Source organism: Lynx rufus, unplaced genomic scaffold (genome assembly GCF_022079265.1).
Source record: "Lynx rufus isolate CCGP_SWC_20201006 ecotype Redwood Valley unplaced genomic scaffold, mLynRuf1.p SCAF_6, whole genome shotgun sequence".
NCBI lineage: Eukaryota > Metazoa > Chordata > Mammalia > Carnivora > Felidae > Lynx > Lynx rufus.
This window is the reverse complement of record NW_025814878.1, coordinates 1,778,367-1,791,957: the sequence shown is the minus strand read 5'-3', so window position 1 is coordinate 1,791,957 and position 13,591 is coordinate 1,778,367. Positions and strand designations below refer to the sequence as shown.

The following is a 13,591-nucleotide window of genomic DNA, read 5'->3' as shown; positions in this document are numbered from 1 at the left end:
GCGGCGGCCAATCCACAGCTCGCGGTGAGCATCCTTTCTGCCGTGATGCCGTAGCATGATTTTCCTAGATCACATTTGACGCACAGGTTCAGCCCAGTCGCTCACACCCCAGAAGCAGAGTCGGCCGAGCCAGGTGTCAAGCGAGCTGAAGGGTCAAGGAGGACCTGGGAGCCACGTCAGAGAAGACAGGAACCAGAAATGGCTAGCCTCCCAGCGGAAACGTCTGGATGGATCCTGGGAGGCATCCCCAGATAGGTACAGAGCTACCCGGTAGAATAGAAATTAATTTTTTGAAGCTCTCAGTGCAGAATTAGGAACCCTGGGTACACATGCCGGGAAGGTAAATTCCGGGTCAATGAGAAGTCTCTTGAAGACGAGCTTTGGGTTCTGCAGTGAAGTCGCTTGCTTGATGACAGAGTAAGAGCGAGGACAGTTTTCAAGCAGAGGCTGAATAATGATCCTCTGGGGGCATTGCTCTGGGGGCTCCAGCCCTGGGCAGGAAGCTGTGCCAGAGGGCTTCTAATGTCACCTCACCTCTAAGAGCTGACAGCTACTGGGACACACATGCCAGTCCCACAGTGTCAGGTGAACAGCTGATCCCAACAAGCAGTGAAACGTGAAGGTTACAGAGACATGAGAGAAATGCCACTGGGCAGGGGACAGGGCCCCCCACTGGCCTTGGTCAGCCTGCATGGAGTCCCTCCTCTGGTGACCATCGCATCCCCTCCGCCCCTGTAGCCCACCCCCCACCCCTTCTAGCCATGGCACCGCCTCTGTCTTCTGTCCTGGCTCCTTGTCCTCAGCTAGGCTTTCAGAATTTAGTATATATTTTTTTTTAAAATTTTTTTTAACGTTTATTTATTTTTGGGACAGAGACAGACAGAGCATGAATGGCGCAGGGGCAGAGAAAGAGGGAGACACAGAGTCGGAAGCAGGCTCCAGGCTCTGAGCCATCAGCCCAGAGCCTGACGAGGGGCTCGAACTCACGGACCGTGAGATCGTGACCTGAGCCGAAGTCAGACGCTCAACCGACTGAGCCACCCAGGCGCCCCGTGGTATATTTCTTTTGTGTTCTGCCCCATTCGCTTCCTCTCCGGGCTCTGTTCCTTTCCTCTGAGGGACTGCCTCTATCCCCTACCCACCAACAGGGGGATTTTTCTTGAATTCCTGATCCTCAGGTTCAACCGCCCCTGGCCGTGTACACATTGATGTCCTTTCCAGATGGATCTCAGACTTGGCGTGTCCAAAGCTCGCCCTCATCATCCCTCCTTTCAAACCCACCCCTCCTCCTGTGCTCCTTATCTCAGCACGTGCAGACACAGAAGCCTCCACTCCACCCACGAGGCACTTCCTCTCCCTAACCCTTCCCATTTGGTCTCCACCAGGCTCTGTCCCTGCTTGCTGATGAAACTTATTTCCAGTTTTCTCCTCCTCATAGGCCACCACTTGTCTTAACTCAGGCTCTATCTCTCTTGCAAGGATTATGACGATAGTCCCTTACCTAACCTCTTTGCCTCCACTCTTCCCCCTAAACACCTGTTTTCTACTCTATATCTCCACTGATTTTCGATGATGTAGGCCCATCACGGAGGTCGTAGAATTGGAAGTAAATTAAATTTGATTCTATCGAGTAAAAATGGCAAGAAGCAACACATCAGAGGTGACCAGAACTTGGATGAGAGGTGCACCTTTTCTGTGATGCTAAAGCATCAGAAAAACAAAACCGTTGAAAGATTTTTAGGCAGGAAGGGAACATGGTAGAACTAATTTTAGAAATGGAGTGTGAAACATGCATTGGAGGATATGGAAGAGCAAATGTCAAAGAAACCAGGGTGAGTCTATCGTGGGGGTGGCTTCAGAGATGTAAAGGAGATAGAATGGATATGGGAGGGAGGTAAGGGTCCCTCTCAGAGTTTGACCAGATTTTGGAGGAAAGCCAGGCTTTCTGGAAAGGGTTGAGATGCTTAATTCTTAGACAGGATGACTCTGGGAGGAACAGGTGACTACGTCCAGAAAGTGGTTTGTTGCTTGAGAGAGGGATTTGCGCGATAACCTAACATCCCTCTTGTTTTATTTCAGGTAAACTCGCATTAGGAATTTCTGATAGTTTCTGCTGTTTCCACGGTTTCCTTGGCAGGTGCGACAAACAAGTTTCACATGTCCTGATGACTCTGCCTGATCTGGGATAAAGACTGCTGGATTGATTGGAGATGTGTGCCTTGGGCAGGGATGTGGGAAGTGGTAACACTTGCACGCTAAAGTCTCCTCTGAGCAGGGATGGAATGAGAATAGTAATATTGTCAACCTCTGCCAAGGGCATTACAGCCACTAAAAGTTAATTTAAACACCACATTAGTAATGTAAAAAGATGTGAGTTATAAAACTCTTAAGCCCGAAGCAAAAGGACATTTGATTTCCGGAGGGCAAGACACGTTGAAGTTCATGGGGTTTTTTTTTGTTGTTGTTTTTGTTTTGTTTTGTTTTGTTTTTATCCCTGAAACACTGACCTGGGCTTTCCATGAAGGGAAAGAGTGAAGGACACCTTGCAATACAGAAGGATGGTGTGCATTAAGGAGAGGTAGCCTTTTCAGGAAAACAAAATAGTTCAAGTTATTTCCTTTTTTGTTCCAAATGGACTTACCAGTAATAGAGCAAGAAGAAGACGTTGGGCAGGGAAACAGTGAGCTGGAGCCACCTCCAGTGAGGAAGCACGTATGCCACCCCCACCAGCGCCAGGAGCCCAACGGTGAAGGCCATTTGGTAAACGATGCCCACTGTTCTCCGATAGCTCAGCCCGACAAACTCTGTAACTGCAGAGAGAATCCAAACGGTCAACGCAAGTCAGTAGGACAGGGAGTTGGCCATCCAACTTCGGGGAAACTAGAGTGCCAGCCTCAAAAAAGAGTCCAAGTTCTAGAATGTTGTATACAACTTTCTGAATAATTTTAAGTGTTCTTTGGGACAGATTTTGTTATAATTTTGCTGTTGTAGTAATATAAGATCTTGTAATTCCACATTGGGTGGGGGGGAAAGGCCTGCCAGTGTGAGCAAAATGTTTGATCGATAGAATAATTTCCAGGGAAAATGTGACTGGATTTCAGATACGTGCAAAAAAAATGTTTTTTTTGAAGCAATCCAAAGTTTTTATTTTTTTAAGTTGTGTTTGCTTTTTTTTAAACATTTTTTTTAAGTTTATTTATTTTTAAGAGAGAGACAGAACATGAGCTGGGGAGGGGCAGAGAGAGAGAGGGACACAGAATCCGAAGCAGGCTCCAGGCTCTGAGCCATCAGCACAGAGCCTGATGCGGGGCTGGAACTCACAACCTCCGAGATCATGACCTGAGCCGAGTCAGATGCTTAACTGACTGAGCCACCCAGGTGCCCCATGTGATTGCTTTTTTTTTTTTTACGTAACCCAGTTGTTTCTAATTGCAAAAGTTTGATCTAGAGTAGTAAGGCAGGGGTAATTTACGATGTGAATAAATGGATCAAGCACTGAATTGAGATTGTAAAGGATTCTTATGTAAATGAACATCTCTTATATGAGTTAAGTATTTTCTTGCCAATCCTAATAATGCATGTAAATGTCTTGGAAACCTAGCAGTGGGTTTCCCAACTCACTGGAGTCTGCTAGCATTGGCTTGCACGAACCGCTTTATAAATTTTCAGGGATTTTGCAACTTGGTCATTAAACCCATCAACCTCAGTCATGGTGGGAGTATTTACAACTTAGATATCAGACAACTCCACAAATCAGGGCTCTTTATTTTCCAAGAGCCAGGTTGGCAGCATAGCTCTGCATGTGGCATACGAATCAGCTTTCCCCCATTCCATGGCTCCACCCTGACACATGTATGAAGTCTGCAGGACATGGATTTAGGGGATAGTCATTTCGTTATCGCAAACACTCTAGAACTTCAATTCCAGATAATCCACGAGCCACAGACCTTTTGCTTTAAATGTTTAGGAATCGTGTTCAAGACGTCAACTATTTATAAACCAAATATAAATGCGCCCCCAAAATATTTCTAGAAATTACTGCAAATTATCAAAAAGTATTTAAAACAGAGTTAAACAAAAGTCTGTAAGTGCTCAATAAATAGAAATATCTGCCTTTCAAAGTGGTTGCGGCCACGGAGAGGTCTGAGGGTGGTGGGGAGGGAAGAGGTCAAGCAGCAAGGTGTACCTCAAGGACATTCAGAGGGACTGGAGAAGAGGTTAATGGGCAGAAGGCTGAAATTTAAATTTATACAATGAAATTACACCTATTTCTACGTATCATGTGTTCTAAAAACCAATTACTGGTTGAATAACTGTACATTAATTAATTCCTTTGTTGCCTGGGAATACGTTAGGGAGGTGCCTACCAAGACAGTAGCCTTCTGCATCTCACAGAGTTCCCCAGATTAACTTTACCAGGTGCAATTTTAAGCACACATATTCCAGCTCTTCATATTCTAGTTCTCATGGGTAATGAGAGTTTTATGATGGTGATGGTTTGGATTTCAAAGCGCCCATTTCCCTTTGTATGGATGCTCTTTGACTGTAGCCAGGGACAAGTAATGATGGCGTTAATCCCCCAGATCTAATTATGGTGCTAATTTTTCTCACTATGGCTTTAAAGGCGCTATGCTATTTATTGGGATTCAAGTATTCTCCCGGACTCCGTGGAGTTTAAGCATAACTGGCTACCAGTGTGTGGGATGAAATGATATTCCTGGTCAGGCAAATGGCTGTCGAAACTAGATTGCCTACGGGGCTTATATTCTCCGTTTTCTTGTATATAAATTGAAGAGAACAGTGGTTTGCAAGCATCCATTTATGCAAAGCAGTGAAGTCCCTCATAAAGCTGACGTATGTCTCACCGTCGAATTTTCTTTATGTATAGACCTGGAGGGCTAGATTTTTCTCTGTATGTAACACCCCCGGGTATAGAAAGCTTTTTCCTAAAAAGTTATATTAGAATCTGGATGGTATGTTTACCCTCATTTCTGCCTTCATTGTTTTCTTTATAGAAAGAATGTAGACTGAGTTGCTGAAAAGATTTTAGAAATACTTTTGATAGAGAAAAAAAAAAATCTCTCAACATTTTCTTGAAGCTGGGTCCGTTTGGGGGCCCAGCCCCTCCCTTCTCCTATGGATTTTGGCAAAATGTCACTTAATTCTCCAAGCAGCAGCCACAAACATTCTTACTCAGGATGTAGCCCATAAGCCAGCCTGCCTTGCTGACCAGCCCTTGGATCAAACGGAAAATTAACACCCAGGTATAGTTTGGGGAAACGGCCAGCAGGAGTCCTGATGCAGCATTTATGAGGATTGTAACCAGTAGGCAGAGCTTACGGCCAAACCTGCAAGGAGAGAAAATAGAATTAGATTCATGAAGGCTGTAGAAAATGCACAGAAGTTATGGAAGTCTCAAGAGGAGGTTGGCTCTGAATTAGGCAAACTCAGGAGACGTGGATTGATGCCCACCTAAGGAGAATCCCTGACTTCGGGTCAGTTCACTTTAGTACTTTTCCCCAGGGCACTCTGTGAAAATTCTATGCCTCATTCACCCCAGGGCCCCAGAACCTTCTCAGTCTCACACTGTGGAGCGTCTTCAGGCAGGGGGTGACTCTTCCAGGCCACCCAGGGGCCCATCTGGGTCTTCCATCATCCTATAAGCTGGGGCCTCTGCACCAACAGTCTCCACCAACTGCCCACCCCAGAGAGTTTTTCTTTCGGAAAAACAAAAATTTCAATACTGCCTTTGGACTTTGTGGTATTTGCATGTCTCCCCGGAAATGGTCTCTGGTGTCAGCTGCGGGGGCGGAGGGCCTTTGTCATGGAGTACCCCAGGTTAGCTTCTTCACATTCTATCTGAGAGACTTGGGTTTTCATCAGCTTAGGGACCTGGAGAGGGTCCCAGGACACAGAGGAGGGGAAAACTTTGAAACCTGGTTGAATCTTGGCCTTACCAATTACTCCGATGTCTGTGTTAGTCAACCTTTCTGTTTCCTCAGCTGGAAAAGACCTGTCCTACCCAGTCGACAAGAGGGTTAAGTGAGATATTACACGGAAAGAGCTAGAGACACTGGCTTCCTTTCCCCCCATGTCTTTCCTTCTGTGTGTCAAGCAGGCTGTCTGAGAGTTGACTTGGGGCAGAGCACTGCTAATTCATGTTGTCATCGCGTCCGCCTTGTTTTGTTCTAAGAATCGTCCTAGTTGGCCGTTACTGGGTATTTTAAAGATTCTTCATAGAAGGCAATGTTTTAGTCAGTCTTTGCTTATCCACTGCAAACTCAAGTCACGGACTGTTTTATGTCATTCCTTTGCACATTTGATTGTGGCTGAATATTTTTTAATAGTTACTCTGCTCCTAGGCTACTACGTCCTAGCGACCATTTCAATACCAACTGACCGTTTGAAAATAATCCATGACATCCTTAACAATTATTGGGGAATGTTAATGTTTTAAATTGGAAATTGAAAGATCAAGCATTCTCATGAGTAATAAATGTAAACCACTGAACTTCTTTCTTTTTTTTTTTTATGGCTACTTATTTATTTTGAGAGTGACAGAGCACGATCATGCATGAGCTGGGGATGGGCAGAGAGGGAGAGAGGGTGAGAGAAAATCCCAAGCAGGCTCCATGCTGCCAGCGCAGAGCCCGACGTGGGGCTCAGTGTCACAAACGGTGAGATCATGACCTGAGCTGAAATCAAGAGTTGGACGCTTAACCGAATGAGCCACCCAGGTGCCCCTAAACTGCTAAACTTCTTAAGACACTGTTTGGACCATTGATTTCTTAATTCTCAGCCAATGGTTCCCCACTGTAAATATCTGCCTCTTTGGCCTTTTATTCAAAGTCTTCCAAAATCCCATCTTGACAAAATGTTTTAGCCTTTCATCTCCCGTGTTCTCCTACCCACACCCCTTCCTTTACCCTGAAAGAGTCTTTAAACGTTTGTTCAGGTGATAGCTCTTTAGCTTCCAAAGTTGACCTGGGCCTCCCATACTAGTCACGCTCCTGTAGATGGACAAAATCCTGTGGCTGATAAGAGGGAATATTTACCATTGGAAACTGAGAGCATGAAAACCTTCAGAAAATCAAATCTGTGATGCAGAAAAACTTCAGCGGGGGACACGTGCCAAATAAAGTCACGACGCCATTACAAAACTATGGCATGGTTGGGAGAAGTTTTGGAGATCTGGGATAGTGGTTTGGGACTTTTTCTGCCTGCAACACAACCACGTAAGTGGTTAAATGAAAAACGAAGAGCTGAAACAGGAGAGGGGGGTGGATTCCAGTATTTCTGGCTTCATACGTATTTGACTACTTGTCACTCAGAATGTGGGCAGGGTCATCCGCATCGTGTAGGAGGGGTTAGAAATGCAGGCTCAGGGCTCACTCTAGGCCTGCTGGATCCGAATCAGAGTTTTAACAAGATTCCCAGCTGGTTTACATGCACATTAATGTCTGGGGGGCACTGCTTTCATTTCACCGAGCCTCAGGTTCCTCATCTGCAAACTGGGAATAACAAAATCATGTTTAAAAGGCGGTGATGAGTCTAAATGACTATAACACATCAGTGTGCCCAGTACAGTGCCTGGCACATGGTCGGTAGCGGAGAACTTGTTTTGGAAGATTTCACATAGCTGGATAAGTTTGACTATGACCCGTTGAGACTCCGATTCTGCTCTGATCTAGTTCCATCACGCAATATAGAGGAATGGGGGCTGGCTCTTGTTAGTTGGTCATTAGGATCTCAGAAAATTTGCAAGCTAATTGTTAAACACAGCCACTGTTAGAAATTAAATCCTACACTTAAAATTAAGGAAATTAGATTAAAAACAAGTGTAATAAATATGCAAAACATTGCTTCCTAATTACTCTACCGTGTTCGGCCATTATCTATGCTCATGAGATTATTCACCTCTGTCTGCTGTATCCGTACAGTGGAAATACCATACAATGGTGCCTATTTCTGGTCAACCCTGTGTCCAGTGACCTCACTTTGGTAGCTTGAAATGGACCACTGTGGGAGTACTTACACCAGGGAAATCAGCAAATTCTACACACCAGGCCTTTATCCCTCAGAAAGCCAGTCATTAAACATTTACAGGCATGCCACTAAATACAGAACTTACAATTACCCATCAGTAGAGTAAAAAATCTGGAATTGGTGAGAGATTACTCTTTTTTTTTTTTTTTTGCATCAGGTGATTCTAAAAAATGTTCTTTAGGAGGTTTGAATGATGACATAAGTTAGACATATTATGAAGGGCTTGTTTTCAAATTCTCTAACACATGCCCTTCCTTCAGCCCTCCCTTCCATCAGCAAAGCTGACTTTCAGAAAGTGGACATGGTGTAAAACTCAGTATTCTTATTTGCAACCTTTTCATAATATCCTCCTGGTTTTCTTCTAAAAGATACCCTAATCAGCTGTTGGTTCATATCTTTAAAAAGCATCACAGAAGGCAATCGATTTTAGTAATGTTAGTTTAATCCGTAGCACGAAATGATTTTCCGTGAGATTTTGTACCATTGTATAGAATCTGAATATTGTTCAGAAAAAAGCATTAATTATGCAAAAGATAACTTGCTTTTTCTTTTTAATCCAATGGCTGTTGTGCTATTGCAGACTCTCACCCGCATATGCAAGTAGAACAGAAGAAGGGGCAATAAACAACAGAAATTCAGACAATTTAAGAAACATAAATGGGGCGCCCAGCGGCTCAGTCGATTGGGTGTCTGACTCTTGATTTCAGCTCAGGTCATGATCTCAGGGTCATGAGACTGAGCCCCGCGTCGTTGGGTTCTTCACTGAGCATGGAGCCTACTTCAGATCCTCTCCCTCTCTCTCCCTCTTGCCCTCCCCAGCTTGTACTCTCTCTCTCTCTCTCTTTCAAGAAAAAAAAAGGAAAAGAAATGGAGATTTGTATATAGCTTTTTGGGGAAGAATAGTGAGTAATCAACTTTACATAGAAGATTTCAACAATAGGAGCAAAATAATGAGATGAGGTCATCCAAGAAGGTGGATAATTGACTCAGGGTTATAAATCAGGAATGCACTGTCAGTGGGGAATTATAACCTGTCTCCTTCTGTGTGAGTGGGGTGAGAAAAATTAACTCATTTATTTAACCAGCCGAGACGTTCAGTCACCTATTTGCTCACTTCCATCCCGGCAGCTGAGTGTTAGTATCCCCACCTTATGGGAAGGAGGGAGTGGAGAGGGGGCAAGGAGGCAGGGGGGCGGACAGCCACACACTCTAGACCGTCCCTTGACTGCAGCTCTCCTGACTTAAGGGCTCATCTCCAAACCATCGACCTATTGGTTGTGGGGCAATGAAAATAAAAGCAAATGACCTTCCTTTTTACCTCACAAGCCTCCCACACAAAGTCCCAGGAAGAACCTTTGAAGGAGGACGGAGCAGACAGTTACTGAAGTGGAGTGATGGATGGACTGCCCTGTGGCTCAGCGGCCTCGACTGCCATCCCCTCTCCCTCCCGCCGCCACAGTGGGCCCGGGCTGTGAACACGCAGATGCCCCTGGGAGGGGATGGATTAACTATTGTTACCAATCTTTAACTCATTTGCAAGTTTCCATCCAGCCTGACCATATAGCATCATCAAAGAAAATATTCTGTTTACATTTAATATAATACAGGTTTGGGTTTATCTCTACCACAGATCTAGTTGGGGAAAGCAATGAGCATAAAGCGTGTTTACCTAGATTATATGTATTTATTATATAGTTACATAGCACTAGCTCTGGTTATTCGTGAGAATGATACTGTTCAAACACTGGAGCACAGTGTCTGGCACATGGAGAACACCCAATAAACAGTTGGTATTTCGAGTGCTCAAGTATCAAGTATAAAGCAAATTTTTCTGTTCCTTTCTCTTTTGAGGACTCCGAAAAATATCTAATTGGCCATCAACCGAGTAAAAATGCATGTTAAAAGGCACTTTCAGCACAGTAAATCTGGGAGTGCAAAGTGATGGACATACAAAAGATACAGACAGAGCTGGATTAGTACGACTCACTGAAAACTAGCTCCCTGAACCGGACCTCCTCAGAGGACCATCTGCTGTATGCTCCGCACACACAAGTCTTTCCTCGTCTCTCTCCGGGAACACTGACATTGTGATAGCGGATATTTACCTCTGTCAGGGTAGACGGCCCCTGTGTCCCTTTTACCAGATTATAACCTAGGTTCCATACCTACAACTACATCTGTCCCCAGGATCCCTATCAGGAATGCTGTGACCCAATGGGCTAGGCAAGGACAGCTGCAGGGCAGGTCTACACTGGCTTTGGGTCTATGAGAGGCAGGCAGAGGAGGGAGAGCTTAGGAGCCCTGATGGTTCATGAATGGGGACCTAGTGATGAGGCCGATGAACTGGGAATCACGAAAGGGATCAAATCATTTATTACTCTCCCTTCTAACCCTAGGTTATCAAAGCAGTGCAAGACATCTCAAATTGTCAAGACGGCTGCCATGAGGCCAGGAAACTGTGGTCTGTGTGCTTTGGGAAAGGATGCTATTCAAGCAGGGGCAGGTGAATCCAAGTGTTTTCCGGACCTGCGGGACTATTTAAATTCCACCACATTTGTGTGACACCCACCTGTCTGCTATGTAGCCGATACCCACAGAACCGATAAAAAATCCTACATTCACAGCCGACTGAAACAGGTCCAGCATCCAGGAACTGGCACACACTAGGTTAAACTGCCGAGGGGCGAGAGGTTTCCCGGGTCAGGAGAGAAAACAAAATCCTGTTAGACACAGCTCAGCCCAGGGAACTCCTCGAATATTCCTTGCCTTGAGCTGATGTGGATGAATGGCAATAAACCAACTGTGTTTTTTTTTTTGCTTATGTGAATTTTCCTTATACAACCAAGAGATTTGTCCCACGATCTATTTAGCCTTCCACCTAGAAGCATGTCATTAAGCCAAAATCCGTTGTTGGCGAAACCAGCTGAAATCAGGTAAGTACTCCATGTTGCTCCATTTTCCCTTTCTAATGTTGATACGAAAAAGCAAATGGGTGTGTAAGCTGGATGCCAACGCTGGCCCGAGGGAGCTGGGATATTCAGCGTCTCTTTGCTGTCTCTTTAACAGTAGGGGAATCGGAGTCGGGGGGTGTCTGAGTCAGTCAGACTCTTGATTTCAGCTCAGGTCATGATCTCTCGGTTCGTGAGATCGAGCCCCGCATCGGGCTCCTTCTGACAGTATGGAGCCTGCTTGGGATTCTCTCTCCCCTGCCCCTGCTCATGCTCTCTCCCTCTCTCTCACAAAAATAGATAAATACACATTTAAAAAAATAGTAAGGGAATCTGGAATGTTTTCACAGCCTGCTACATTCGCTCTCATTTGGAACAAGAGGCAATGTTGAAGGAACAGGTGGAAATTTGGTTTCTAGAGTGAACTGTTAACTCTGTGGCCTTGGGCAAAATTTTTCTCTGTTCTGGGCCTCAGTTTTCTCATCTCTGTATGAAGGGATGAGATTAGCAACGTTGTAAAGCCTCTTGAAATTGTATGATGTTATATCTGTGATCTCTATCTACGGTTTCATGTAAGCATCGGACCATTTAAGAAAAGCTCCTGTACCGGGGAGCCTGGGTGCCTCAGTCGGTTGGGCCTCTGACTTCAGCTCAGGTCATCATCTCTCGGTCTGTTGAGTTCGAGCCCCGCGTCGGGCTCTATGCGGACAGCTCAGAGCCTGGAGCCTGCTTTGGATTCTGTGTCTCCCTCTCTCTGCCCATCCCCTGCGCATGCCTCTGTCTCTGTCTCTCTCTCTCTCCCAAAAGCAAATAAACATTAAAGAAAAATTTTTTAATAAAAAAAAAAAAAAGAAAAGCTCCAGTACCTAAATGTCTGTTTATACAGAATGTCTTCACGTTACCCGAGCAGTCATTTTAAATTAAGCCAGGCAGCTGGCTTTCTCTGTATTTTCAGAATAAATGCACCCTCCCATTTTGGTTTGCCTCCAATAAAAGCAGGTCCCCATTTTTTTTGTTTTCTCTGTATTTATTAAAAGGAGGCTTCACAATTAGCTATTAATGTTGACTGTAGTTTTTAATAAAACAATAGCGCCATAGCAGAAACGTCAACCCCAGATGGTTTTTATGCAAACATTTTGAGCAAATCCAAGAGAAAAAAGTAGCTATCAAGAGAAAAATGTATCGTATCATGGTAAGGCACCATTCAGGTGAGTTCCATGAACTTTCAGGCTCCAGAAAAAAGAGGCTTAGAATTTTTCCTTTTCCTGGAATTATGTCCAAGAATTCGGCTATGCTTTTCCTTGTTTCTTACCCCTGAAACTTACATAAACTGGAATCATTATTGCCAGAATTTGACGAAGTTTTAACTAATTCACTCATCCTCCAGACAAATAAGAGGCTCCATGTTCTTGTCGGAAATGAGGATTTTACAAGATCCTTTGAGCCCCCAAATCACGTCCAGACGGCGTAAGAACCAGGCCTTACCGGCTTCTCCCTTAAGAAAAGCCAGTGTATGGGCTCTCGCCTGCCCTGAGTCCTGCACTCACTCACCTCGGTCACGATGGACGAGCCGGGCGTTTCGTACACCCAGCCGTGCCGACAGGGGCCCAGCGGCAGGTGGCTCCTGTTGGCCGCCAGGCCGGCCAGGGGGTCCGCGCAGCTGAGGGCGCTCTGGTTCCAGTCCACCTCGTAGCGGCGGCACCGGTGAGGGGACGCCTCGCCCGCGGCCCCCGGGCCCGGCGCTGTGTAGTTCAGCTCCTCCGCCAGGCTCCAGCCGCATCTCCGGCTCAGCTCGGCCACCCCGGGGCTCAGGCAGCGGTGATCCGGGGTGAAGGCCAGGAAGACGATGCCCACGTAGATGGGGGTGAACGCGGCCGAGAGCAGAGCTAAGAGAAAGAACGTCTGCTTCTGGAAGAAGTTAAATTCCCCTATGTGCTCTAGGATGTCATCCACAGTTGGCATTATTATCGGAGGCAGGAGTCCTGATGCTCTCCCCGGGCTGGTGCGAGTGGCCCCGAGTGAGGCCGTGGCCGGCTCAGTTCAGCTCTTATCCAGAAGTCAGAGGGTTGGAGGGAGTTTACTTGAGAATGAGACCAACCTTTGATCCAGACTTTTACTTGGTCAGGCTAATTTCCAACTGTGCCCTCCTCCAGCGGACATGCGTCCTGCCGCTCTCCCGAGGTGCCCTGAGCAAGAAACAGGGCCAGATGTTGTGTGTGTGCTAAGATCACTCCCCAAGAGCTTGCCTTACCTCACCCCAACCCCACAAACAAGCCCTCCTCTGTATCACCCAGGGAGAAATCGGAGAGCGTTCCCGTATCACGGGCCTGTTAATCTTTCCCCGGTAGGCTAAGCGTCCGGGAAATTAATATATTCGTATCTCACCCACGCAGCCAACCTCCTCTCTAAGGTGCTACAGAGAACGCACACGCATTTGGCTTTGCTCGCCAGTGGGATGTGAATCATGGTCTTGGATCAGAGCTCTTGTCTGGATTCAGAGCGGTTTGCAGTTTCTACCACCGGCCTCAGTCTACAAACAACAGCGAGCGCACTGGGGATACACGCTTGTTTTGATTCCCCCCCTTCCCCCCCCAGAT

At 45.9% G+C, this 13,591-nt stretch overlaps 1 protein-coding gene across 2 annotated transcripts in view; it reads right to left on the bottom strand.

The window, feature by feature from the left end:
- SLC22A2 (solute carrier family 22 member 2) overlaps window positions 1-12,956 on the bottom strand; it is a 30,564-nt gene extending 17,608 nt beyond the window's left edge. For both annotated transcript variants that reach the window (XM_047102900.1, XM_047102899.1), the window contains exons 1-4: window positions 12,546-12,956; window positions 10,616-10,719; window positions 5,194-5,348; window positions 2,642-2,810 (exon numbers count right to left, since the gene is read on the bottom strand). In XM_047102900.1, the coding sequence (XP_046958856.1) occupies window positions 2,642-2,810; window positions 5,194-5,348; window positions 10,616-10,719; window positions 12,546-12,956 (839 nt within the window). The remainder of the gene's footprint in view (window positions 1-2,641; window positions 2,811-5,193; window positions 5,349-10,615; window positions 10,720-12,545) is intronic.
- Window positions 12,957-13,591: the final 635 nt, after the last annotated feature.